Source organism: Procambarus clarkii, chromosome 31, assembly GCF_040958095.1.
Source record: "Procambarus clarkii isolate CNS0578487 chromosome 31, FALCON_Pclarkii_2.0, whole genome shotgun sequence".
In the NCBI taxonomy this organism is placed as follows: Eukaryota; Metazoa; Arthropoda; class Malacostraca; order Decapoda; family Cambaridae; genus Procambarus; species Procambarus clarkii.
Window position 1 is genome coordinate 29501221 of NC_091180.1, and position 26962 is coordinate 29528182.

Sequence of the window (26962 nt, forward strand, 5' to 3'; positions counted from 1 at the left end):
CACTCATCTCAATTTTTATCAAACTTACTCACATAATTTTTATATAAATTTCATATTACCCGTTTAAAATATTAACATTAAAAAAAGGATATTTAAAGTGGTAAATATTTTCCATTACAAATATGAATGTTTTCTGAAAGAAAAATCTACATTCTATGTTTTTTTATATTAAATTATAAATTTATGAAGCAATTATTATTCATAAAAATAATCCATACTGATATACAGCATTGGGAATTACTTGGGAGCAACGTGAGGCAGGACATATATGGACCCGTAAGATAAATGTTTACATTTCAAATATTATTGGAACTCCATGTAATATTCCTCACATGAATAATACTTATTAAATATCCAATTCTGTGTAGAGTGTGTTAATATAGTGAGTAAGTGTGAGGGTGTGGGGGGGTGTGGGGCGTGCAGGCGTGCGGGCGCGGGGGCGGAAGTGAAGCTTATCAAAGAGTGTTGTTGACGCCCTCAGCGGGGACCTCCTGCTGCTGCTGCTGCTGCTGCTGCTACAACTGTGGCCCTCATGCTCCTCACACCATGATTCTCCTGGAGATTAACAACAGAATCCTCGAGGAAACGCTCACCGTCAAGATAAGAAACTCGTTAAACGGGTGAGTGAAGGAAACTGAGGTTGAGAGCAAACCGGTGTGAGTGTGGATCGTCTGCGGTGATGTGTCATAGAGGAGTGTCACTGGCACTGCTGCCACTCTGATTCACTCTTGGCACTGTTGCTGCCACTGCTTCACTCTGATTCACTCCTGGCACTCTGCTGCCACTCTGGTTCACTCTCCTGGCACTGCTGCCACTCTGGTTCACTCCTGGCACTCTGCTGCCACTCTGGTTCACTCTCCTGGCACTGCTGCCACTCTGGTTCACTCTCCTGGCACTCTGCTGCCACTCTGCTGCCACTCTGGTTCACTCTCCTGGCACCCTGCTGCTAGCTCACCCTTTCACTCCTCCAACTTGACACACTCACTACAACTGTTAAATTTTGCTTGAAAATTAAGTTGAAAGTTCAATCCCTAGGATTGCCAGAGTCAAATCTGTCTTGAAATTTTAATTAATTTAATCAGATGGTTTATAAATGCATTACAAACAGAGTCATAAAAAAATTACATTTTAGCCGAGTTATGACTATATTCTGATATGTATCGTGAAATGTGCTCGGGCTTCGGGTGTGGCCAGTGGTCGCACCTACAGCTCGCCCCAGCCTGGCCTGCCTTTGCTTAGCTTAGTCCAGCTTGGCCTGACTATTACTCCCCCCCATACATGAATATTTTACCATTAGCCAGGGTAGGTTCCTTATTAGAAAAGTTCATCACTTGGTACATTGTAGATTGACCAGACCACACACTAGAAGGTGATGGGACGACGACGTTTCGTTCCGTCCTGGACCATTCTCACAATCGACTTGAGAATGGTCCAGGATGGACCGAAATGTCGTCATCCCTTCACCTTCTAGTGCGTGGTCTGGTCAACATACTTTAGCCACATTATTGTGACTCATCGCTTGCATATGGTACATTGTAGGTTTTGTTTTTGGGTATCCTTTTTGTACACAGTTTCATATGTGGGAACTGGACTGTTGAGCCACATGTGACAATGTTATTTGATTCTTGTCTCGTGGATCTTGCACCAAAATGTTAGTGATGGATCCCACATTCAGGCGTATTTGTTATCGCCTAGTGAAGCTAAACGGTAAAGTTCAGGGAACTACAGAGGGGCCTTTCTTGGAATCAAACTTTCAGTGTAATGAAATGCTTCTTTCTGGCAGGCCCCTCAGTAGCTCCCAGTTCTTCGTGTTTATTTTGGTTCTGTACTAAAATTCAAATTTCAATTTTTATTCAAAAGAATTTGTGTACAAAGTACATAAGAGTAATATACAATTGTGGGGACAGAAGTTAAACTAATGAAGCCACTATTACGCAAAGCATTTTGGGCTAAACTTAAAATAATTTGAAACAAAAAATTAATTTAAAGGTGTGAAGGGGTAATACTAAATGAGAAGCAAGCCAACAAAAGGGTCAAGAAAAATAACATGAATACAACAAAAAGGTAATACAGTACTGTACTTTATAATGACAGGCATAGACTACTGTATTACATTATGGAGTCAATAGTTTCAGCAACAGTTCAGTAGTTTATTCGCATTAATAACAGAATGGAAATACTAAGGAGTAACTTAGAAAAGTAACTGGAATACAACATACAGTAATAAAGTATCATTTATAGTGGCCCCTGAGTGAGGCAGTCCCTGTGGCGCAGTGGTAACACACTCGCGATAACACTTGTGAGCGATTTAGCCTAGATTTGTATCCTGGCCAGGGAGGATTGACTAGGGTGTCAATCCTTAACTGTATGCCTCTGTTCACCCAGCAGTGATTGGGTACTTCATTGTTAAATGTTTGGTTGGTCATATTACAGGATAACGAGTGGATAAGGCTTACCATGAGCAAAGGGAAGGGAAAGCTCTCGGCCTGCTAACAAGAATTGCCTGTGGGAAAAAAAAAGGGGGACGGGTGCATCAAGACCCCATGTGGGGTCTTGATGCACTCTTTGGGTCTTTGGGCTGCTATTTTGTGGTGGTAGGACAAGTTGGTCGAGGGTTGACCACCTCGGACCACCTTGGACTACCTATTGTTAGCCTTGTTTCCCTTATATTTTGTTAAGAGCAATGGCTTGTTTCACCACATCTGGACTTTCTGGTCAGATTCTGTTTTGGATTAATCTCTGATCCCCAAACTCCTCTCACTTCCTAGAGGAATCATGTTCTGGTTCTTGGTAGCCTTGGTAGTCTCAGGCCTAATATGGTCTTAATGATCCCAGCATATAGTCTAAGGTGACTACTAAGGGGTCTACTAGAAAGGAGCATTTCATTACATTCAGTGATTTATATTTGTCTACCGCTGAGGCAATTTTACTTGCATGTTTTCTTGTAGTTTTTTACTTACCTTCAAGATGATATCTTTTCAGATGGCCCACAATGTGTTTGAAGTCGCAAAATGTGTAAATGAATATCCATTCATAGCAGGTGGTCTATCCATTTCACGTGTGGAGCTTGTCACTAATTGTCATGTCCCTAATATTATAACAGATTGCGAACAAAAAGGTCCTTAATTTTCCCTTGAAAAAGTCACATTTTTAGCATGTTTGATATCCTTTGGCAGCCTGTTGTACAATCTAAGAGTGCAATGGGAGAAAGCTCTGGTGCTAATTTCCTTAAGTGCTCAGGGCTCCAGCAATTTATACTCTTCCAATGTATGCCTTGTTTATATTGTAGAGGCTATTGCAAATTTCTCAAATTTGTGACTTGAGTACTTTGGTGTTCCAGTAGTCACTACTATATATATCAACACAGATCTTAAATGTAATTCTGGCTTCAATAGGCAGCCAATGCAAGTCAATTAGCAATTACTGAGGGTCCCGGTAGTACAATCGGACTTGTTCTTGACTCTCAATTCCAGGTTTGAATCCCAGGCGGGATAGAAATGATTGGGCACATTTCCTATCACCTACTGGGCCTGTTCACCTATCAGCAAGAAGATACAGGTACCCAGGAATTAGTCAGCTTCTTGTGAGGTTGCATCCTGGGCAGGGTCGGTAATTCAACCTTGGGAAAGGAGGGGGGGGGGAAGAGGACCGCCATGTAAGCCTAATGTGTATAAATACACTCTGGCTGCCTGTTCCCCAACAATGAATTATTATAATTATTAATAAATATATATTTTTGTAATAGTTATATATTATTTTTTAAATTATATAATGAACTAATTATATATTATACATAATTAGAACAGGAGTGGTCCTGTCTTGTGGTGAGCATTCTTGCTATCACCATCTTGCTATGGTGAGACTCAGACCATTCTTGTTCTGAGTCTCACAGCTCTATTGAAAAAGATCCTGAAGTTCCTTCATTAATAGGTTGGTAGACCATAGTATAATGAATTACAATTGTCTACCTATTTGAAGTGAGGTTATTTATCAGTTTTTAATTGATTCTTCATTCAAGTGTTACCTGATAAATTAAATATTTAAGTTATATTTTAAATTAAATATTTCTTAAGTTATAATTAACCAGTTTTATTACTGTTAATATGGTCACCAAATGTGAGAGACTGGTCAATAACAACTCTCAGATGCTTTAATTAAATTAAAAACAAAAAACACTATTCTACTTGAATCATCTCCAGTATCCCAAGGACAGCTATGTTTCACTTGAACCAACAATCATATACTGTTTTCATACAGGTACTTCTTTTAGAGTCATCAGCAAATAATTACAGTATGTGAAACGAGGTTGTATGTGTATCTATATCTTCTATGGAGATGAAGAAGAGAAAGTAGTCTCATGTGGAACTGTGTTAAAGGCCTTGCTGAGGTCCAGATGTACAACATAGTTGCTGTTGTGATTAACAACCTCGGTAAAGGGACACCAGGTCATAAATAGGTGAGAGAGGAACAATACCTGAACAAATCCACACTCGGATTTGTGTGATCTTATCTTGAGGTTATCTTGAGATGATTCGAGGCTTTTTAGTGTCCCCGCGGCGTGGTCCTCGACCAGGCCTCCACCCCCAGGAAGCAGTCCGTGACAGCTGACCAACACCCAGGTACCTATTTTTTACTGCTAGGTAACAGGGGCATAGGGTGAAAGAAACTCTGCCCATTGTTTCTCGCCGGCGCCTGGGATCGAACCCAGGACCACAGGATCACAAGTCCAGCGTGCTGTCTGCTCGGCCGACCGGCTCCCCTTATCGTGGATCGTGGATTGAGATGTAGGATTTGTAGATTTGCGCTTCTGGGATCATCCCGGACATAGGTTCGAACCTCTCATCATGACCCTTGTGGATTTGTTAATTTGATATAGCCCGCTGTTGTGATTTCTGTGTGTAGTGAACAACACCTGTAGTGGGATTTTTATTTTTTTATCAGTCTGTATATATCTAGGGTATCTTCTATAGCTTTTACTTACTGCTTCCAGAACTTTGACGTGATTAAAGTTGAGCTTATTGGTTCATAATTCGCGATAGGAGTACTATCTACCTTGTACTTGTTAATGGCCAACTGAGCTGCTCCTCATATTAAATAAGATCTCTAATAATAGATTATATAAGTTTTGGATAAAAATTAAGAAAGCTTACCTATTTAAAAGTTGTCCTTTATTCTAACTTTTTCCAACTAGTAAAATGTTTAAAACTATAATATTTAAGATTTCGTAATATAATCTTAAATTACTTGAAGATGACAAGTCACAATAACATGACTGAAGATTAAACTTCAAACCCAAAAGTAAAAAGAGTTAATACTTTCACTTCGAACCGGAACTTCATAATTTCTTCATTTTCAGATTTGTGGGTTGGGTTTCTTAGCAGGCATTTACTGTAAGCACTGTACTGTAAGTACTAGTAATATGTGAAGAAGACTGAAATGCAGAGATAATTGTCTGTCTTTACAATCTCCTTTGTCCACTTTCATTATTCAGCAAAGTATTATTTTTGTAAAATAAGAAACTCATCCGTGGGCTAGATGGAAACACCTCAGTTAATGCGTATAAACTGAACTAATAGCTATAGTAATCTGTACTTATGTTTTAAAAAAAACTGTGTGTACTGTATAATATACAGTAGATAAGTGTATGGTTGACACTGGCATAGTTACACTGACTCTTCTCTTTACAGTAACAAAGCCGAGTCCATTGATGTAACTATAGCAGACTTCGATAGCGTGCTCTACCACTTATCTAATATTAATGGTGACAAGACAAAAATACGGGTAAGTTATAATATACAGTATATATGAATTGCACAACATTTGATTTGTAATAACAATATATATATTTTTGGGTGTGTAATGTACAGTTCAGGTACAGTACTTGCTAATTTTATAATGAATGCAGGGGTCAGCCTTAACTTTTAAGGTGGCCAGCCAAGTTTCCTGGCAGAAAGTTTGGAACTTCTGACAAAATGTCCATGGACATCCCCCCACCCCTCCTCTGACACCCCTTCCCCCACACCCACACAACATAAAAAACACAATAGAGCTGGATTTTGGTGGATTCGATGAGAAAAGTATTAATGAGTAGTCTGCACAACAAGTTGGCAAAATTAGACATTATTGTGAACTATTAGGTTATCTTGAGATGATTTCGGGGCTTTACTGTTCCCGCGGCCCAGTCCTCAACCAGGCCTCCACCCCCAGGAAGCAGCCCGTAACAGCTGACTAACACCCAGGTACCTATTTTACTGCTAGGTAACAGGGGCATAGGGTGAAAGAAACTCTGCCCATTGTTTCTCGCCGGCGCCCGGGATCGAACCCGGGACCACAGGATCACAAGTCCAGCGTGCTGTCCGCTCGGCCGACCTGCTCCCGGTTGGCTGAGCTAGGTGGACATAATCAGGAATTTGAGAGAAAGTAAAGTTCTGTCCACTCGTTTAAATTTCAGTAGTAGTTTTAACCAGAATAGGGGTTTGTTTTGGGATGCTTACCTTTCTGGGTGCCTGACTTGGTCAATGGCAGACATAGAATGCTCCATAACTACATGTGCAATTCTATTGGCCATTGCTCCTCATGCCTCTCTGAGGGGGCCCATGTTCTGGCTCGTTGTCCCCAGAAGGCCTTGAACTCCATTTACATTGACTGATGCCAAAGTTAGGGATATCCATATCAGCCTGGATAGCTCCGGGGAGCCTCCAGGTCTCGCCCAGAAAATGGAGTTTCATTACATTCAACGATGATTTTTTGCTTTTTTAACATAAAAGTTCTTACTATATATCATGCCATGAGTCCCAAGAAAGTCAAAGGTAACGTTCAACCTAAAAAAATAGATGTGAGGATGATGATAGAGATAAAACAAGAGATCATTCATAGTGAGAATGTAATGTCTCACTAGAGACAAGTGTTAAGACGTAGTGAAAAACAAGTGTATGTGGACAGATTGTTAGTAAAACAAGCAAGTAGTGAGCCACAACCACATCCAAGTGGTATGCCTGCAAAACATAGGAAAGAGAGTACCTCAGAAATGTCATCACTGCTGTTATAATGGAAGGTGGACTCTCCTTCCAAACACTAACACCTCTCCTCCTCCCCTCCTCACTGTCTTCCATACGCCAACTAGAGTCCTCATTCATGGTAAGATATACATACAGTACTGTATTGTAGCTAGTACAAAATGAGTGTTATTTGGTATAAAATGTATTTTTAAGTTAATATTTTTGTGGGTGTGGAACGGATTAATTCATTTAACATTTCTTATGGGAAAATTCGTTTTGGTTACCAAATTTTTGGTTGATGATGTGTCTGGAAACAGATTACGATTGTAAACGAAGGTACCATTGTACGTGTATTAGAAAGTTTTCTTTTGCAAACAGATTGGTAGACGGTTGGAACAGGCTAAGTGAGAAGGTGGTGGAGGCCAAAACTGTCCATAGTTTCAAAGTGTTATATGACAAAGAGTACTGGGAAGACAGGACACCATGAGCATAGCTCTCATCCTGTAATTACAGTACGCTTAGGAAATTACACTTGCACTCTCTCATTTTTTTTTTTTTTTTTTTTTTTTTTTTTTTGAGATATATACAAGAGTTGTTACATTCTTGTACAGCCACTAGTACGCGTAGCGTTTCGGGCAGGTCCCTGGAATACGATCCCCTGCCACGAAGAATCGTTTTTTCGTCCAAGTACACATTTTACTGTTGCGTTAAACAGAGGCTGCAGTTAAGGAATTGCGCCCAGTAAATCCTCCCCGGCCAGGATACGAACCCATGACATAGCGCTTGCGGAATGCCAGGCGAGTGTCTTACCACTACACCACAGAGACTCATTCCTAGGAGGCCTCGCGGCTGAGTGGACAGTACTTAGAGGTCATAGTCCTAGTGGCCCAAGTTCGATTCCCAACCAAGGCAGAAACAAATAGGCATAGTTTCTTTCACCCTGATGAGTAAATAGGTACCTGAAAATCAGAGAGCTGCTCCGGACTTTTTTCTGGGGATATGTGTGTGTGTAATTACCTAAGTGTAATTACCTAGGTGTAGTTACAGGATGAGAGCTACGCTCGTGTGTGTGTGTGTGTGTGTGTGTGTGCATGTGTTAAGAGATAAATATATGTAGTAGACAAAATTGAGGAAAAATAGATTGGTTAGAAAGCCAGGGGTCCAAGAACTAATAGCTTGATTCTGTAGGCACAAATAGTAAATGCACTCACTCTCTCATATTAGTAATTGATTAACTTTTTGTTCTTTTTTTCAGGTGAGCATCTCCCTAAAGTTCTATAAACAACTGCAAGAGCATGGAGCAGATGACCTTGTTCAACAAGAATATGGCAGCCTTCTTATGGCTGAACCGGAGTCTGGTTTTAATGTTTCCCTTTTACTGGATCTGGAGAAACTTCCTGAGGACTGGCAAGTGCTTGTCAAAAAGATAGGCCTGCTGAAGAGGAATTGCTTTGCATCTGTCTTCCAAAAGTATTTTGAATTCCAGGAACAAGGTTTGGAAGGCCAGAAGAAAGCAATTATACACTATAGAGATGAGGAAACAATGTAAGAATACAATATAATTTTGTCAGATTATATTTGCTCATTCATGAAGTCTTATAAGAATGTTTGCAAGAGACAGTAGTTAAAATTTGATGCAGTAAAATCTTAAAAGTTATCATAAGAACACACTGCAGTGTGTTTTGATCAATAATCAGGGATTAATTAAACTGTATTTCAAAGTATTGAATTACGAGTATAGTTTTAACAGACTTGATCTGAGTAGAAATATCAGAACCATGAGTACTTGCAGGTATCACAGTTAAGCCCACATGTCAGTGTCATGCAAAATTGGGTATCATACTTAAATTCAGTTTTGTTTTGTACATTGCAACCTTCAAAATCTAGGCTTCTAAATAACAAATATTGTCTACCCTCACTAATCTGAATTTTATGGAGCTGACACTCCCTACAAGTTAGCCAGACATCCGGATTAAGAGGAATTCTTACCTGTGACAGTCAAAGAATGAACATGTATTATTTTTTGTACCACAACCAACATAATTTGTATTTTTACATGCAATAAACATAAATTTACATGGTTAGGGGAGGATCTTCATATACAGCTTGCTGATGAAAAGCATCAATATTGATAATTAACCTCACACAGCACTAAAATTACTGTACAGTGTTCCTCCCTGTCTCCACATTCTGTTTGCATGTTCTCATATCATTGTTTTTCTTAATACTGTATGGCTGTGAAAGAGCTTAGGTTGCCTCTTTGCTTTTGCTGCAATGCCATTTTCAAATTGCTGCTCTGCTGCCCTCCTGATTCTGGTGTACTCATTCATGACCCTCTTTAATGCCTCCCTATTTGCCTCTGTACCAAGTCTCTATACTTTTTCATGCTTTTTTATCTTCTCCTTTTCCTCCTTACACTGCTGAACTATGGGCTTGCTGTTCTCCTTTCATTACTTTTCCTCCTGAGAGGTATAAACTGTTCTGTTGCTTCTTTGCACGTCTGTGTTATGAGTTCCATCATCTCGTTTACTGATTTTCCTTCCATTACTGTCTCCCGTTGAACCTCCTGCAGATAATTCCTAACCCTTTTGTTGTCCCTTCTTTTGTATTTTCTCATGCACCCTGTTTTTTTTGTTGTGCAGAGCATGTCCTGCATTTGGAAGGATGGTTTCTTGGTTCCATCCCATTGTTCTGGGGTGTGTGTTGTTGTCACTCCTTTCGATTGGTTTTGTGTTGCATTTATCTGTCCTCTGGTGGGCCTTTGTGCATCGGCTTGGTCCCAATGGCATCTGTCCTCTGTTTCCCCGTTTCATGACCTCATCGCTCTCGAGCTGCTTAACTTTTTGGCTGGCCTAAATTTGCTGTGGGTTTTGTGTGTCTTTCCTGCAGTTATATTGGTGCTTCTGGGCTGAAGCCATTTGCTGGCAGGTGGTTTTCTGGTGGCTCAGCTCTGGTTCCAGTTCTTCTGGGTATTGGTCTGTTGCCACACAGGGTCTGCTCATGGGATTTATCACTGTTGAACATCGTGTTATTTTCTGCTGCCTACTTGAAAACTTTATTAATACTGTATCAACATGTAGGATGTCAATGTCTTCTACATAAGTAATTTTCATGCTGATTTTTGTGTCATCTGCAAAAGATGACAAGAAGCTGTGACATGTATTTTTGTCTGCCTCTGATATGAGATACGTATAAGAAAAAGCAATGGTGCAAGGTCTGTTCCCTGAGGTACAGAGATTTTAACTGTGCTTCGACTTGATTTTATTTGGTTGAATGTTACTCTTTGCGTTTGGTTTGACAGAAAATTCCATATCCACTGATTTACGTTACCTGTTATTCCTTCTGACCTCATTTTGTGGGCTATCACTCCATGGTCACATTTATCAAATTACTTTGCAAAGTCTGTGTACACCACATATGCATTCTGTTTTTTCTAATGCATCATTGATATTGTCATAGTGATAGAGTTGCTGCAGAAGGCATGATATTCCTGCTCTAAATCCACGTTGACCTGGGTTATGGAGGTCATTGGTCTCCATAACACTGTAGATCTGACTCCTGATCTCACTCTTAAAAATGTTTATGTGGTTCGTTAGTGTAACTAGTCTATAATTCTTAAACCAATGCTTTCCTCTTTCAGTTGTGTAATCTGCTATGTGTGTGTGTGTGTGTGTGTGTGTATGTATGTATGTATGTATGTATGTATGTATGTATGTATATATATATATATATATATATATATATATATATATATATATATATATATATATATATGTCGTACCTAGTAGCCAGAACGCACTTCTCAGCCTACTATGCAAGGCCCGATTTGCCTAATAAGCCAAGTTTTCATGAATTAATGTTTTTTCAACTACCTAACCTAACTAACCTAACCTAACCTATAAAGATAGGTTAGGTTAGGTTAGGTAGGGTTGGTTAGGTTCGGTCATATATCTACGTTAATTTTAACTCCAATAAAAAAAAAATTACCTCATACATAATGAAATGGGTAGCTTTAACATTTCATAAGAAAAAAATTTGAGAAAATATATTAATTCAGTAAAACTTGGCTTATTAGGCAAATCGGGCCTTGCATAGTAGGCTGAGAATTGCGTTCTGGCTACTAGGTACGACATATATATATATATATATATATATATATATATATATATATATATATATATATATATATATATATATATATATATATATATATATATATATATAAATAAAATATACATACATATATAAAATATACATACATATATGAATGATATGTAATTGTGTAAATCTGCTGATTTAAGTGCTTTTGGTATCTTCCCCGTGTCCAACCATTTTCTCCACACCACTTGTGTTACTGGCACTTTTCAGTTCAGTTTTCATTGTCTTTTATGGGACCTTGTTTTTTGTTCTTTGTGCACTGATGTGTGTTTTTCTTTGCTGTCAATCTCCTTTTCTGGCTCTGTTGAGTCAGCTGGCTTCCATTAGGTCAGTTGATTCTGGGAATTGCCATTTTTGTGGTCCCTGTTTCCTTGTTTTGGAGAGTTTTTGGTGTTTAGGGTTGTCCACAGGGTCCTGCAGATTGCACTCGGGCTGGTATTGTTTAGGTGCTAACTACTTTGCCCACTTTCTTCTGTTCCCTTAGTTCTTCTCTTTTTTTCTGAAGTTCCTGGCTACTCTTCTGACCTTAATGTGTTCCCCTTTCTGCTTTGTTCTTTGCTGAGGTAGCAACAGGGAGCCACTATGGTGTTCTCTTGGAAAACCAGCATTGAATGTAATGAAAATGCCTCTTTCTGGAAGGTCGTTAGGGGTTCCCTGGACTCTTCCTTTCCCATTTCAGGTGTGTCAAACTCCATCATCTGATCCAGGAGCAACCTGGTGCTGCAACCTAGTGGTGATCAGTTACTACTAGTGGGTGAATGCCCTACTTACTGGGTATTTCATTTTCTAACTTGTCTAAATATACCAGTACTGTACCTTGTTGCTGTCTTGCTTTGTTTCGCTCTACATTTCTGATGGCTTATTTCTCAGTTAGGGTGATCATGAATTCCTAATCTCTGCCTCTGTCAAGGGCTTGGTTATGACCTCTGATCTCTAGTAGGCTTCAATAACTCGCAAGGGCCGGTTGTCTAAATGTGTGGAGCTAAGCAGGCAGCTAGCAACAGGGAGTCACCAGAAAGAGGAATTTCATTACATTCACAGTTCTTTTGCACAGGCAGCATGGCACTGTTCATAATAGTCACATTTAGAGAGTTAAATGAGGCAGATGGGGGTTCAATTGCTCATATTCCTTAACCCCTCCTATTTTATTTTTATTACATAAATTTGTTTAAAGTGTACATTCTGTTAAGATAGTGGTTAAACAACTTCACATTTATTTCTAGGTATGTAGAAGCCAAGGCAGATAGAGTAACAGTAGTGTTCAGTACAATCTTCAAAGATCCTGATGATGTTGTTATTGGAAAAGTCTTTATGCAAGAGTTCAAGGAAGGAAAAAGAGGGAGTCAAACAGGTAAAGTTCTCCTTATGTGTATATTTATATATTTATATTTATATATGTCATTATAAACTCTTATGATCATGACAGGATTTGGATGTGCGAGGCCAGGGATCACCCCATTAGCCACCATGGTTCTGGATCCTATTCGGTTCCTTGGAATAGTTGTATTTCCGAAGGTTTCTGACTTACCACATTTCCTCTTCAGTGACTTGTGCAGGGTTTTTTTCAGTACCTCCTAGAGAAGTTGGACCTCTGTTTATTGATGGATTCAGCCACTTTTGAGTATGGGTCTGTCTCAGCTTATGGCAGCAATGTGAATTTCTGGATTCATCCTGGCTGGTTGTTGCTCTTTTTTCCTTGGAAGGGGGGAGGGGAGCAAAGGGTTCTGTCAGACCAACATGCTTAATTGGCAGGAGGTGCATTCTATCTTTCAAGTAGTCATTGGCGGTGTTTCTTATGCACTGCTCAGGGGCAGTTCATGTGAAGCATTGCTCAGTAGTGAATAAGAAGCCCCCTCAGTAGTGCATTCTGGATATTAGGTATGATATATATATGTATGTGTATACATACATATATGTATGTATTCTATATATATATATTATATATATATATATATATGTCGTACCTAGTAGCCAGAACGCACTTCTCAGCCTACTATGCAAGGCCCGATTTGCCTAATAAGCCAAGTTTTCATGAATTAATGTTTTTTCGACTACCTAACCTACCTAACCTAACCTAACTTTTTCGGCTACCTAACCGAACCTAACCTATAAAGATACGTTAGGTTAGGTTAGGTAGGGTTGGTTAGGTTTGGTCATATATCTACGTTAATTTTAACTCCAATAAAAAAAATTTACCTCATACATAATGAAATGTATATATGTATGTGTATACATACATATATGTATGTACTCTATATATATATATTATATATATATATATATATGTCGTACCTAGTAGCCAGAACGCACTTCTCAGCCTACTATGCAAGGCCCGATTTGCCTAATAAGCCAAGTTTTCCTGAATTAATATATTTTCTCTAATTTTTTTCTTATGAAATGATAAAGCTAATATCCAGAATGCACTACTGAGGGGGCTTCTGACGACCTTCCAGAAAGAGGCATTTTCATTACATTCAATGCTGGTTTTCCAAGAGAACACCATAGTGGCTCCCTGTTGCTACCTCAGCAAAGAACAAAGCAGAAAGGGGAACACATTAAGGTCAGAAGAGTAGCCAGGAACTTCAGAAAAAAAGAGAAGAACTAAGGGAACAGAAGAAAGTGGGCAAAGTAGTTAGCACCTAAACAATACCAGCCCGAGTGCAATCTGCAGGACCCTGTGGACAACCCTAAACACCAAAAACTCTCCAAAACAAGGAAACAGGGACCACAAAAATGGCAATTCCTAGAATCAACTGACCTAATGGAAGCCAGCTGACTCAACAGAGCCAGAAAAGGAGATTGACAGCAAAGAAAAACACACATCAGTGCACAAAGAACAAAAAACAAAGTCCCATAAAAGACAATGAAAACTGAACTGAAAAGTGCCAGTAACACAAGTGGTGTGGAGAAAATGGTTGGACACGGGGAAGATACCAAAAGCACTTAAATCAGCAGATTTACACAATTACATATCATTCATATATGTATGTATATTTTATTTATATATATATATATATATATATATATATATATATATATATATATATATATATATATATATATATATATATATATATATATATATATAATTTATTTATTTATTTATTTTTTATAATTACATAATATAATATTACTTTTTGACATTTGTTCTTTCTTTTAAAAAAAAATAATTTTGTTTTTCTACAAGAGTCAATGCTTTGCAACATCCCAGCATCAATAGCATCTTTAAACAAAGAAAAATAAATGATAAGACGAATTGTTGGCGATCGGGGCATTAGCTACCCAAATCCGTTGCCATTTGAGGCGGTCGTCACTCAAGGTTCTACTGTAAATATATTCATTCATTCATTCCATTCATCTAGTAAGTATTAAAAGATCAAAGTTCACTAACACTCGGTATTAGTTGACTGGTCTCCTCCCGAGTCAATTAGCCTAATTATTAAAGTTCTAGGATGAGTTTTGGGGGCATTATTTGTTTTAACACTTTCGCTGCTCCGGAGGGTGACCCGCTGCACACCTCAAGGTTGGCCGAGCGGTGCGTGTGAACTCGTCACCACCCACAAATGTTTATACTATTTTTAGCTTTCTGACCTTAATTTTTGTGCTACGTTGTTCAATTTGGTATCAAATTATTCGCAATAGAATGCCGTAAGGAGGTATTTGCATATATAAGAACATATATGTGTCACTTTTCTATACTTTCGACAACTCAATAACTTTTCCCTCATGTGTGTTTCTTTCCATGCTTTCATCATGGATTGGTTCTGTTCTTGATCAGTATCCATCTGGAGGTCAATTTCCAATGTTTATAAAGCCGGTAACAACAAATACCTGAGATAAAGTAACTAGAATGGGGAAACTTTTCGACTCCAGGGGAGGCTGCAGCTGTCATGAATGAGGTCACAAGAACAAAGTCTTCAGCATGGGTGGACGCCCACACGACAGGGTCAGGATGCCCCGTGGGGTATACAAACAGTGGAAAGAAGTTGGCGCTCATTTTAAAACAAGTCCCATAGTATTCGGACAATGAGTGGAATTTTTACAAATGTTTAAATTATTGATGGCGTTTGTGCCATGCCGCATACTCCATGTTTTGGTTTCATAACGGAGTATGTATGATCAGGCAGTGAAAGTGTTAAAAGAGTAACCTTATCTTCCATCTATTCTGTAAAAATTGTAATGATATGTTTAACACTTTGGCGTGCCCCGCGCGCCACCTCTCAACTGTGCGATTTGGGTCCCAGTGTTTCACGGGAGCGCACGTTAATTCTGAAAAGTGTATACTCTCTTCAACTTTGTCACCTTAATTCTCGTCCTATGAGATTAAATTTGGTATCATTGTGTTCGCAATAGAATTTTCTACAGCACTAAATGCATATAAACTCCAAAATCCCCCGGCTAATTACCCGCAGCAAACAGAGAAAGTGTGAACGAGTTACCCAGGAGCGCGCAAAAGCGATAAAATGTGTTCACTCTTTTCACTCTGGTCACCTCAATTTTCGTCCTAGGTCTTTCATTTTGTTATCATTGGGTTCACAATAGAATTCTATAGAGGAACATTAGCATATAAAATAAAAAACCTGGTCATGCTCCACCCGCCGACGAGTTGAAGACGGGCCACACGTTAACCGCGAGTGAGCGCCCAGACGAATTGCAGCTACACTCCCAATTCCTGCCCACAAATGTTTAGTATTTAGTATTTTAGTATATTTAGTATTATAGTTTAGTATTTTTTGTGTAGTAGTTGTACATCACACAAGCATTGTAGATAGCCATTTGCACAAAATAGATGGTCATTTTCTTCGTCCATTTGTGAGTTTTCCTTATGAAGTGATAATATTTGATCATTTGGTCAAAGTGATCAACACCTTTCATGTTTGTATTGTAGTCACAGATTGCATTCGGCTTGTTGACAGTTACCAAACAGTCTCAAAAAAATCGGATAAAAACCTGATTTTTGGCAATTATTTTAGTGGATGACGCAATGCTGCGTCATGCCCGGGCGAAAGTGTTAATGCCTTGGTCATTTCCCCATCCCCCCCCCCTTTCCCTGATAACTGGATGAGCATTTTCTGCTGTGAGGGGCACACTTCCAGTTCTTTGGGGTTATATCAATGCAATTATTACAGCCTAAATTGTTACAAGTTATTGCAACCATCACAATGAGCTGTTCATATTCAGTGTTTTGTTGCAAATGTTACAGTGGTGACATTTCTTGAATTGTTACAGCATGCATTCATGGAATGCTTTAGTCTTTAGCATCAAAGTCTGAAACAATTGGCACAAAATCTTCACCAGATGTCCAGATCAATTCAGCTACATCACCACCTTGTTATACAGCATCTTTCACCAACACCATCAGCTACGATAATGTGACCTCATTCCTTCCTACGGCTAGCTGAGGGTAGCCCAGAAGCAATAAGGCGAACTGATTGGGATGTTGGGGGTCACTGAAGGGCCAGGTTGGGACAAACTTGACTTGAATAGAAATACAGTACAGTAAATAAATATTTATATATTTATCGTATGAAACTGAAGCGGTACTTTTTGCTAATACCGTACACTATATGTAATATGATGATTGTTATATGCATGTTACAAGTTGGTATTTTCTTTTTTCCAGCTCCACATGTATTATTCTCTCATAAGGAGCCACCATTAGAACTTCAGGACACTGAAGCTAGACAAGGAGAAAATATTGGATATGTTACATTTGGTAAGTTAAACTGTTACTGTCTAATGCAAAAAACTGGTATGCGAGTCTTACAATCAACAAGTTATAAAAATGTGAACTAGGACAATTTGTGGCATTTAACCCTTAAAGTGCAGCTATCTTCATACATTAATTCACAGGGCAGTGCAGTTATCATCATATACAGATTGTTGATTTTAGATATTATTGTCTGGTTTTATACACACATGATGATAATATGGATATAATATCGCTATGGAGGTAGTGGAGTTTACCTAGACTCATAAAACAATCCTGCTGTCATTTCATGATTTCTTACAGTGAAAATGTGGTTATCATCACGAATGTTACTATGCCAATGCGATATTTATATCATCATGATATAAAATTTGAATATAATTATATGATTTGTATACCGATTTTGGTAATGGTTTTCACAGCTATATGGTTGTAATGAAGTATTTGAGGTCAACTATCCTTTAAATCAATATCATGTGTTATGTGAACTAGGGGCCGTTAGGTGGCACATTGGTGTTTACCCCTTTTAGTAGGAATTCATATTGTTACCCAGATGGTACCAGTTAGGCTCTGGTTTCACATTCTTTGGGAACCTGACATAGACTTCTTCTGTTCATTGCAACTTGTTTGACTTTAATTTTTCCATTTAATAAGTTCTTCTCTTGTAGCAACTTCATTCAACTTGCCCTCTTCACTATCCATGTAGATTTGTTTGGATGTAGGTGAAATATCAAGTTGTTGTCTAGTAAATACAACATGGTATTTATTTAGAATACCACTCATTTTTGTTATGACTTTTTTTCAAAGAACTCATCAAAGGAAGTTTTTTCAAAGAACTTCTCTGCAGTCTTCTCCATAGTCTTTGGTATACAGTATTTGAAAGAAACCTTTGTAGTTTCTTGCCTGCCCTGTTATACACACTTCATAATTTTGTTTTGCTGTTTTATTTTATTTTTATTTTTATAATCATTCTTGAGAGTGATAATTTTTTGTTTAAGATACCCATCCCCATTTTTATTTAATTTATACTGTATATAGTTGTCTTATTTCTGATAAGATACTTTAGTCTCTTGATCATCCGTTTTGGATAATTTTTATTTGATTTAATCAATTTATATGGTATACTATGTTCTTTTGAATGACAAACAAGTGTGAGAAGAGTTCAACAAGATGTTCCAGGTCTGCAAACCAGAACCAGATTGACATCATAGGAGAGGTGGGAACAGATGGCCAGAAACAACACTATACAGAATTAAAGTGCTGTAGAAAAGGTAAAAGGACACCTGGAAGAACTTGATGTAGCAAAGGCAGTAGGACCAAACCAAATATCACTATGGTTACTGAAAGAAACTGCAGGGATCTTGTGTAACCCATTAATTATAGTGTTCAACATTGCACTACAGAGAGAGGAGAGCTACCAGAAATCTGGAAAAGGCAGACATGAAGCACCAATTTATAGAACGGTATCATTAGCATGCATTCCGTTTAAGGTGCTGAAAAATCATCATATAAGAAGAATTGTAGAACATTTGGAGAGTAAATTTTATAACTGGCACAAAATGACTTCAAAAAGGAAAATCATTCTTAATGTGATTGACTCATTCAAATGTGATTAAATTTTACAACAGGGTTACCAAAATAAGGCAAACAAAATGAAGGATGCATCTTCCTAAACTGCCAGAAAGCTTTTGATAGTATTCCACAAAAGGCTAATACTCAACATAGAAATATAAGTGGAGATAAGGGGAAAGACACTGATCTTGGCAAGTGCACAAAGAGCAAAGATTTCTTTTTCCCAAATCATTAGTAGGTAAGCATCAGTTGAGAGACAAAAACAAAATGCCGAAGCTCAACCCTCACAAGCACTTAGGTGAAGGGGGAAGGAAACTATCAGGAGAAAGTGCCAAGCCATTACAACTATATAGTGCTTGGAAAGGATCAGGACAAGGATTTGGGATGGGGGGGGGCAGAATGGTACCCAACCACTTGGATCTTGAGGTTATCTTGAGATGATTTTGGGGCTTAAGTGTCCCCCGCAGCCCAGTCCTCGACCAGGCCTCCACCCCCCAGGAAGCAGCCCGTGACAGCTGACTAACTCCCAGGTACTTGTTTACTGCTAGGTAACAGGGGCATCAGGGTGAAAGAAACTCTGCCCATTATTTCTCACCGGCGCCCGGGATCGAACCCAGGACCATAGGATCACACGTCCAGTGTTCTGTCCGCTCAGCCACCGGCTCTCCTGACCGGATGGTCAGGGATTGAATGCCGACCTGCATGAAGCGAGACCGTTGCTTTACCATACACACTGTTCCACCTATACTAACACCAAATCACTAAACTACCACTAATTATAAGATAACCCCCCCCCCACCACCACCACCACCACCACCACCACCACCAAACTTGCACATTTTCACGACAACCACCACACTATCAAAACTCATATACCGTCACCCTCACTTTCTCACCACAACCACCCATTAACCTACTCATTCTCTATCAGTGTACAGTATTTAAAAATATATGTGCAAAGGAGGAGGAGGGGATTGCCATATTTTGTTTGTAAGAATATATATAATGTTGGTTGTATTGAGATACCTAACTTCCAATTTCTGTTCATTATTTATTGTTTCTTCCCAGTGTTATTTCCTCGGCACACCTGCAAAGCTGCAAGAGATAACACCATAAACCTGATTCATATATTTCGGGATTACTTACACTATCACATAAAGTGCTCAAAGGCCTACATTCATTCTCGCATGCGAGCCAAGACTAGTGACTTCTTGAAGGTTCTCAACAGAGCGCGACCTGAACCAAATAAGTCTTCAACAGATAAGAAGACTGCATCGTAAGTATTCATTCTGTACTGTCAAAAGAATAAATGTGTTGTGTACCTTTATCCAATTCCCTCCTCTACAGCTTTGTATGTGCCTAATACAACTCAAGGTTTCCTTTTACCGGGTTCAATCTTTATCTAAAATTTAGCATGGTACAACCCCCCCCCCCCCCCCCCTCAACAAATGCCAGATGCTCATTAATCCACCTGCCAAACACTGTACACATGACTCACAACTGATGACATAAGTATTTTTCTTGAGTGTTTCATTCAAATTCTCTTCTCAAATTGCATCTTTCTGAATGCTTCGTACTTCAGATACCAACAATTGCCAACAGAACCTAACTTAAGTTGGGCCTAGCTATTCAACACATTTAGTATGTAATAATATTAGCTTATATATGAGAAAATACATATTTTGAATATGTAACACGTTAAAGTTAATGAATGTATCTTTAGGGTCGACTGCTGGTTTGAGGAGCCTAACCTGAGGACAAGTTAATTTGCAAAGAATACATTTTTGTGTGCTAGTTCTCTCAGTGGGTCTCTGTAGCTTAAGACACTGGTACCACAGAGCCTCCTATTCATTCAAGGTTACTGACCTATATGCAGCCTACTAGGGATTAGGACCAGAATCTGGTTCTCTTACAGAGGTAAGAGGTGAGGGAGAGCATCAAAGATTAACCCAAAACTTAGAGAATTGCTTAGAAAGTTAAAGGCAAAACAAATGACTGTCCTTAAGAAATGAAAGTAAGACAACAGGGCAAATGTAGTTGGAAATGGACAAACAACATTGTCTCAACTCACCAGGCTGCCATCCGGTGGCATTCCAGGTCACGTAGGGTCCCAGCTAGCCATCCTCCTTTCTCGTGACCCTACTACTAACCCATTTACTTTTTCCCTGCAGGGACCATTAACTCTGGTGCTCACAGTTAGTGGTAATCGTTTTCCTTAGGACTTTTGATTTGTTCATGCTTTATGGTTGTTTTTATGCCACCCATATTGCATAATTCTAGTTTATTTCACTCCATCTTTGTTTCAGGATTTTCTTCCCTGGCACCTGCTTACATTTCACTTTCCCTAACAGAGTTACCTTCTCTGACTGGGTCTAGGTTTCTCCTCAGTGGCTCGGCTACGTTTAACCACGGCACTGCTCACATGGTACCCGTGTTTGAGCTACCTCATCTCTACATAGTTTACACTTCGTGTCATTATCATGAACACCTATCCCATATTCCCAGTAATATTTGTACCCAAGCCTGAGCTGCATGTGCACAGAGTCACTCCAAGCATTTCTCCTTTTACTATAAGTGAAATGGGTGTTTTGACTCGCATACATGTAGTGTGGCATGGTTTCGGCAAAAACTTCATAGTGCAATTGTCAAGGACATATTTTTGTTGTTCAAATGTTCAGGTAAAGTTAATGACAAAATGTTTCCAAACTCAACTATTTTCATTTTGAAACACAGTGTTGAAAACATTAAAAAACATTAAAATGTAGCCAATTAAAAGAATAGCACAATTCTCAGAGGGCACTCTGTGCAATACAGTGGTTAAGCTGCCCTACTTCCAGGTAGTGCTTGGAACATAGTTTCAAATCGCGGCTGCTCCGGAGCCTTGCTGGGTTCTGGTGCAGTTTCTTTGACTTTCCTCTCCATCTTCCCTTTACTGTGCCCCCTTCTAGTTGGCTTCTCTTTTTTGGTCTGGGTGGGTATTTCTTATTTGTTTTGAGCAGTTGTGCTTTATTTGCTCTGCCTGGTCACGGTCATCCTCCGTTTCATGTGTGCCCCTCAGGATCCTAAGGGGTAATATTTTTTCTCAGTCTGGTGTTTTTGGTTCCTTGTTCTAGAGGGTTTGTTTATCTCCAGTCATCTGCAATGTCATTCTGCTGCTCTGCCCTGTGGCCTGCCTGTGGGCCCATAGTGTGTGTCGGTGTGCCCTTTTTTCAGCGTGTCTTCAGCTTCCCTTTGGGCTTGTGGGTTTAGACATTCACTCCTGAGCCGCACTGATCTTGTGTACCATTTGGTGGTTTTCCCAACACTGCTCTACCCTTTTTTTAGGGGGATCCTGGTTGTTGCTTCCCTCCATCATGGGTTAGGCCAGTTCTCCATGGTGAGATACCACCAAGGAGCCACCAATGGGGTACTTATAGAAATTCAGCATTGAATGTAATGAAATGTCTCTGGTGAGCTTCTTGGTCCCTGCCCTTTCCTTCCACTGTGCAGGTTGTAATTTTTTGGTGCATGTCTGATCAGTAAGCCCTGGTTTGATTCAGGTTCCCGGGGCTGCCACCTGGCAGTTGAGGAGTGACTAGTGGAGTTAATGATCTAACTGCTGGTTCCTGGTTGTCAGGGTTGTTCATGTTACCCTTACTGTTGTCTCTTATGTTTTGATGGCTTTCTTCCTTTCTGGTGGCTTTTCCTTTTGATTTGGGTGATCAAGTATCCCCTGCTCCCTGTATCTCCTAGTGACCAGGTTTTGGCCTCTGATTTGCAGTAGCTTATATTTTGAACTGCAAGGGCCTGATGTGACTTGATATGTGTAGAGCTATCCAGGCAACTAGCACCAGGGAGCCAGTGAGTGCCACACCAAAATGAGGGGTTTCATTACATTCAGTGTTAGATTTGTTTTATAAACTAAAACAAATTATCTCATTTTTAGTTTTACTATTGCAGTTACTGATCTCATCATTGAATGCATATTCTTATAGCACATATTACCAAAAATTGTGCAAATAAAATTTGTGTACTGACCTTGTAGAAACTTGATGTATCTAATGAATTTCCCTAATGTGCTTGTTTGTGTAGCACTAACATTATGATCCTTTATGTGGTGTGATTGTGCAATTATAGTACTTAGACATTTATAGTCATTAGGTAAATGCATGAACTAACAGTAGTATCCACTCTACAGCAGTATTCATCAGTTTATTGATAGTACAGTATATCACTGGACATAGCTTCAGAAGAGTATTTGAGGGAGTTGCTTTTCAGATATATATTTTATTAGAATATATGCACATTTGTATACCAATGATGCACCAATGCCTAGTCCACCTAAAGTACATTTTAATTGTTTCACTACCCATTATTTCCGAGTCATACTGAAGCAAAATGTTTAATACCTCTTAATTTTGCAAATTTATTGATAAAACATTATTCAAATATTAGTTTGTTCTTTCTACATTGATATAGGTGCATAATTTTTTCACATGTTTATATAAAATAATAAGATGTATGACTATAAATAACTGCAATGTTGAAATGTTTATAAACTTGTTTAAACTTGGTAATTTGTTTTGTTACTGTACTCATGAACATTATTTTCAAAACCTTATACTAGAATCAATGTTCTAACACTGTAATTAGGCTGACAAATAGAAAATGAGCACAATGTGAACAAATAACACATCACTGAACGAGTGGCTGAAGGTCGTGATTTACTTTGGACTAGACAGCAGGCACCAGCCCTGAAATTCAAGTGTTAATACAAAATTGTGAAAGCATCAGCACTGAAAAGAAGTTACTGTGGTATTTTAACAAACATCTAGTATAACATCTGAGTGCATATTATTATTATTACTAATGAATTTACTGTAGTCATGTATGTATAGTTAATGCTATGTTGCAGGGGTCGGTCATTCATGCGTGCCAACTGATAGTGGATGTTGCTTGGTATTGAATCAAGTATCAACATGATCAACATCATCATCCTGCTGTGATTGGCTGCTGGGAAAGTCCAGGGCATGTTGTGTAGCAGTGGTTTAGCTCCATTAGTGCTAGGACTCATTCATAGGTTGATCATCATCAAGTTGCATCAAGCAAATTTTTTAATGTGTGACTTCTAGGAATGGGTGTCGGAGTTGAGTACTGCAAGTACTTGTATTTTTAATTTGTTTACAGTGATATTGAAGTTGAAAATTGTATTAGCTGCCTTTCTATGACCATACATATGCAGTACTGTATCGCATTCCAAAAAGGCAAAATTCCGAGACTTGTTTATAGCCTCTGCATATTAAGTTGTAGCTCAGCACTTCATAAGCAGAGTGTATTTGTTGTTGATTATGTTGAGCCATACAGTTTATTCCTCAGTGACACTCGTCACAGTGATATGAATAGGAGTTAGCCTTAATAATGCCACCATAAATCATTTACATTTGAATGGATAGTCACTAGAAAATAAGCTTTTATGAAGAATCTGAAGAAACATATTTACTCCTGAGCATCTCGAGTCTCTGCTTTCTGCAGCCTAAGAATGTGGTAATATATTCGGGTAAACTGCTGCTGTCGTCATCCACCTCTTCCCTGTGGCCATAATCTTTCTTCCAATGGTAGGAGCCAATACGGGAAATATCACCATAGGGTCATAGATTTAGGATCTGAAAATGTATGAAAAAAAAGTCAAGTCATGACTGCCAACCACCAAAGTTATGTAGATTTAGTTCATTGATTCTCGTACAACTAAACCCTGAAATGAAGTGTCAGAAGAGGCAAGTATCTTTTTTGCCTGTTGAATACATGCGCTGTACGGCCAGCATACGAGGGACTATTGTACCTTAATTACCTCAGTTGTCTGACTAAAGTACTGTATTCATACTGTCACAAATTAGGGATTAGTTAATGAGGCTCCAATGAGATTCTGGCTGGCATTATCATTCCCTTACTTCCAATGAGGAACTTTAAACCTTCAGTATTCATTGTTGTTGCCTTGGCCAGGGTTAGTTTTGTCTCCATTTACATTATTGGAAAAAAATATATTTAGAGAAATGTTGTTTTGGCTTTATTGGTGTTTACAAATATTAAGATTAATAATTGTAATAGTCCAAATTTATGGACTGGGATGAAAATGACAGATCTCGTGTATTTCCCAGAATCATGTGTTGGGTGTACTAGCTATGAGGTGATACTTCACAAAAACAATTTGACCAAACACATTTTGGTAACTGTTGATCTTTATACAAAGGTAATTAAGAGATCTTGCTCATATGCGACATGAAACAAAGGTTAGTATACCCACCCAGTATCAAGTTAGGTATTTTGTTTAACTGTAAAAAAAATATTGTTATTATTCATGATTAAGGTAATACTGTAATATGAATTACATAGCTCAGTAATTTTTTATATTGATTTGTTCATTTATTTCATGGGTAAATGTGAAGTGTTAAATTGTGGAACATCTGTATTGTCCAAGATGATTGCTATTGTCCGAGATGGTGGCTATTGTCCGGGATGGTGGCTATTTGATTTATGGACAATAAAAATATATATAATTCCATTGAACTCTTCTAGCTTTGTTGAAGAGATGAAGTAAAAAAAGATGGTTGAAACTTAACAAGCAGAGATACATCATAATTTGAGTGTCCCTTAAGTCCCGCCTTATGCCCCATCCATTTTGCTTGTCATTGAACAAATGACTTCTATGATTGTTGATATCCCCATCTGCTTATTTATGTCTGGATGGAACTGTTATATAGTGGTGAACATTTGTAAATAGTAAAATGAAAGGTATTATGAAAGGATTACAGTTTCTTATTGATTATTGCCATTGTTTTGATGTGGAGGTGCCATTCTTCATTACTGTTTTTGTCATGTTTGCAGAATTAGTTATAAATGATTTAATGTATAAATATTTGGAATAAATTTTTTAGTTGGATAGTGTAACATCAACTTTAAAGTTTAACATTAAAGCTTTTAAAAATATGTACAAGGAAACACAAGCATAGAAACCACAATGTAGATATTTGTCAAGTTGTTACAAACTAAGTGTGCTATGATTACAGTATATTAATACACTTAACATGTGCATTGTAAAGATGATAGACTGGTCAAATGTTTTACATTCTTCCATATAACATTCCTAATATTTTGTGCCATTACTGTAGGTCTTTTATATAATTTATTCTTATTCTATATCACAATATTAATGTAGTTATCAGTTTGTGGCATCTGTTAGCCTCTATTACATAAATGCCAAAATGTTTTCAACCAGTGGCTGTCAGATACATACATACTCCAGGTAAAATATTTATAATTATTAGTTAAGTAATGATAGAAGGCACCTTCATGATCCTAATATTCTGAACAACTTTGTTGTTAATTGATTTCAGATGAATGTGGATCATGCTGTTTGAATGTGCTTGGTAATGTTTTCGTCCTGGGACTTCTCTGGGTCATTTAGACCATCAGATTTGCTGTACAAGTGATGCCGGGAGTCTTAGGGTTTAGTTCCCACTTCATCCTACACCTGTAACTGAACACCTTTTTCTTTGCAAATAATTCTTTATTTGGTCTTGCTTTTTTATTATAGTATAATTTGATATAGATCACACGTCATTTCTATTGTTGCATTAAACAACAAGTATCACCTGTCATATTTTTGTCTCTGTGGGGTATATTAAGGGGAATCACTGCATGTAGAAACCATAATGAATATGATTGCAGTCTTAATATTTTTAGCAACCAAATATTTTGTTTATTAATAGCTTCGATTTTGGACTTTATATTGGAATTTGTTAAGTTCTGAAAAATAAAATAAAGTATTATCTAATATATTAGAAACAGATATACAAGTTTGAAATTGTCATCTTTCATGTTATTGATGTTATAGTCATCTTCATAGATTTTAGTGAGGGTTACCAGAAGTTCAGAGCAATGATAGTTTATAAACTTGCATTGTGACCTTCACCTTCTGTTAAAATATGAAACCTTTTGGGAGAATGATGATATGTCCTTACAAACTTAACAGAATGTCATGCCACATGTTTGTTAACAATACTTTTGAGCTTTTGTAATGAAAAGTTGAAACTTGAACTACAGTATATAACTTTTTCATAAAAAAAGTAGTTTTAGTTATTAAGCTTTTAAATATTCCAACTTGAATTTGACAAATTTTATTTTATTTTCGATATTGGATGTAGTTGATAATCATGGTTGAATAATACCAGGAAAATTCTGCACAAGTTGTCTTGGATCAACATAATCTTTTTGTTAATGGCTCTAGTTTGATTTTTGTTTTGTAGGTAATGTCCACATACATGCTGTGTTTCTGGACCTTAAATGGTACTAATATTTCAAGGAACTTTCCAAACACATTGAAATATGATAAAAGTTACAGTAATAAGTTAGTCTTTTTGCAATGCCTCATCAAATCGGTTTGATATAAGTAAAGCTTTTCACTGTTCCGCACTTTATTTTTATTCTTGTCCTATTATTAAACAATAATTTTGCCCCTTTAGTTTGCTTTATGCATATATGTTTGTGG

At 38.1% G+C, this 26962-nt stretch overlaps 1 protein-coding gene across 1 annotated transcript; it reads left to right on the forward strand.

Annotated features, from left to right (window-relative positions):
• The first annotated feature begins 264 nt into the window (after window positions 1-264).
• On the forward strand, window positions 265-26882 carry Arpc2 (Actin-related protein 2/3 complex, subunit 2). The gene is made up of 7 exons (XM_045743457.2): window positions 265-620; window positions 5688-5781; window positions 8254-8543; window positions 12380-12507; window positions 16780-16872; window positions 19507-19714; window positions 23333-26882. The coding sequence occupies exons 1-7, from the start codon at window positions 547-549 to the stop codon at window positions 23358-23360; spliced, it is 915 nt and encodes a 304-aa protein (XP_045599413.1). The 5' UTR covers window positions 265-546; the 3' UTR covers window positions 23361-26882.
• The last annotated feature ends 80 nt before the right edge of the window (window positions 26883-26962 follow it).

What these genes read in the sequence shown, in the direction of transcription:
- Arpc2 (XM_045743457.2), top strand. Translation starts at nt 547, where the DNA reads ATGATTCTCCTGGAGATTAACAACAGAATCCTCGAGGAAACGCTCACC. An exon ending in TATAGAGATGAGGAAACAAT is followed by an intron (nt 8,544 to 12,379) that starts GTAAGAATACAA and finishes ATTTATTTCTAG; the next exon opens with GTATGTAGAAGCCAAGGCAG. An exon ending in ACAGATAAGAAGACTGCATC is followed by an intron (nt 19,715 to 23,332) that starts GTAAGTATTCAT and finishes GCTATGTTGCAG; the next exon opens with GGGTCGGTCATTCATGCGTG.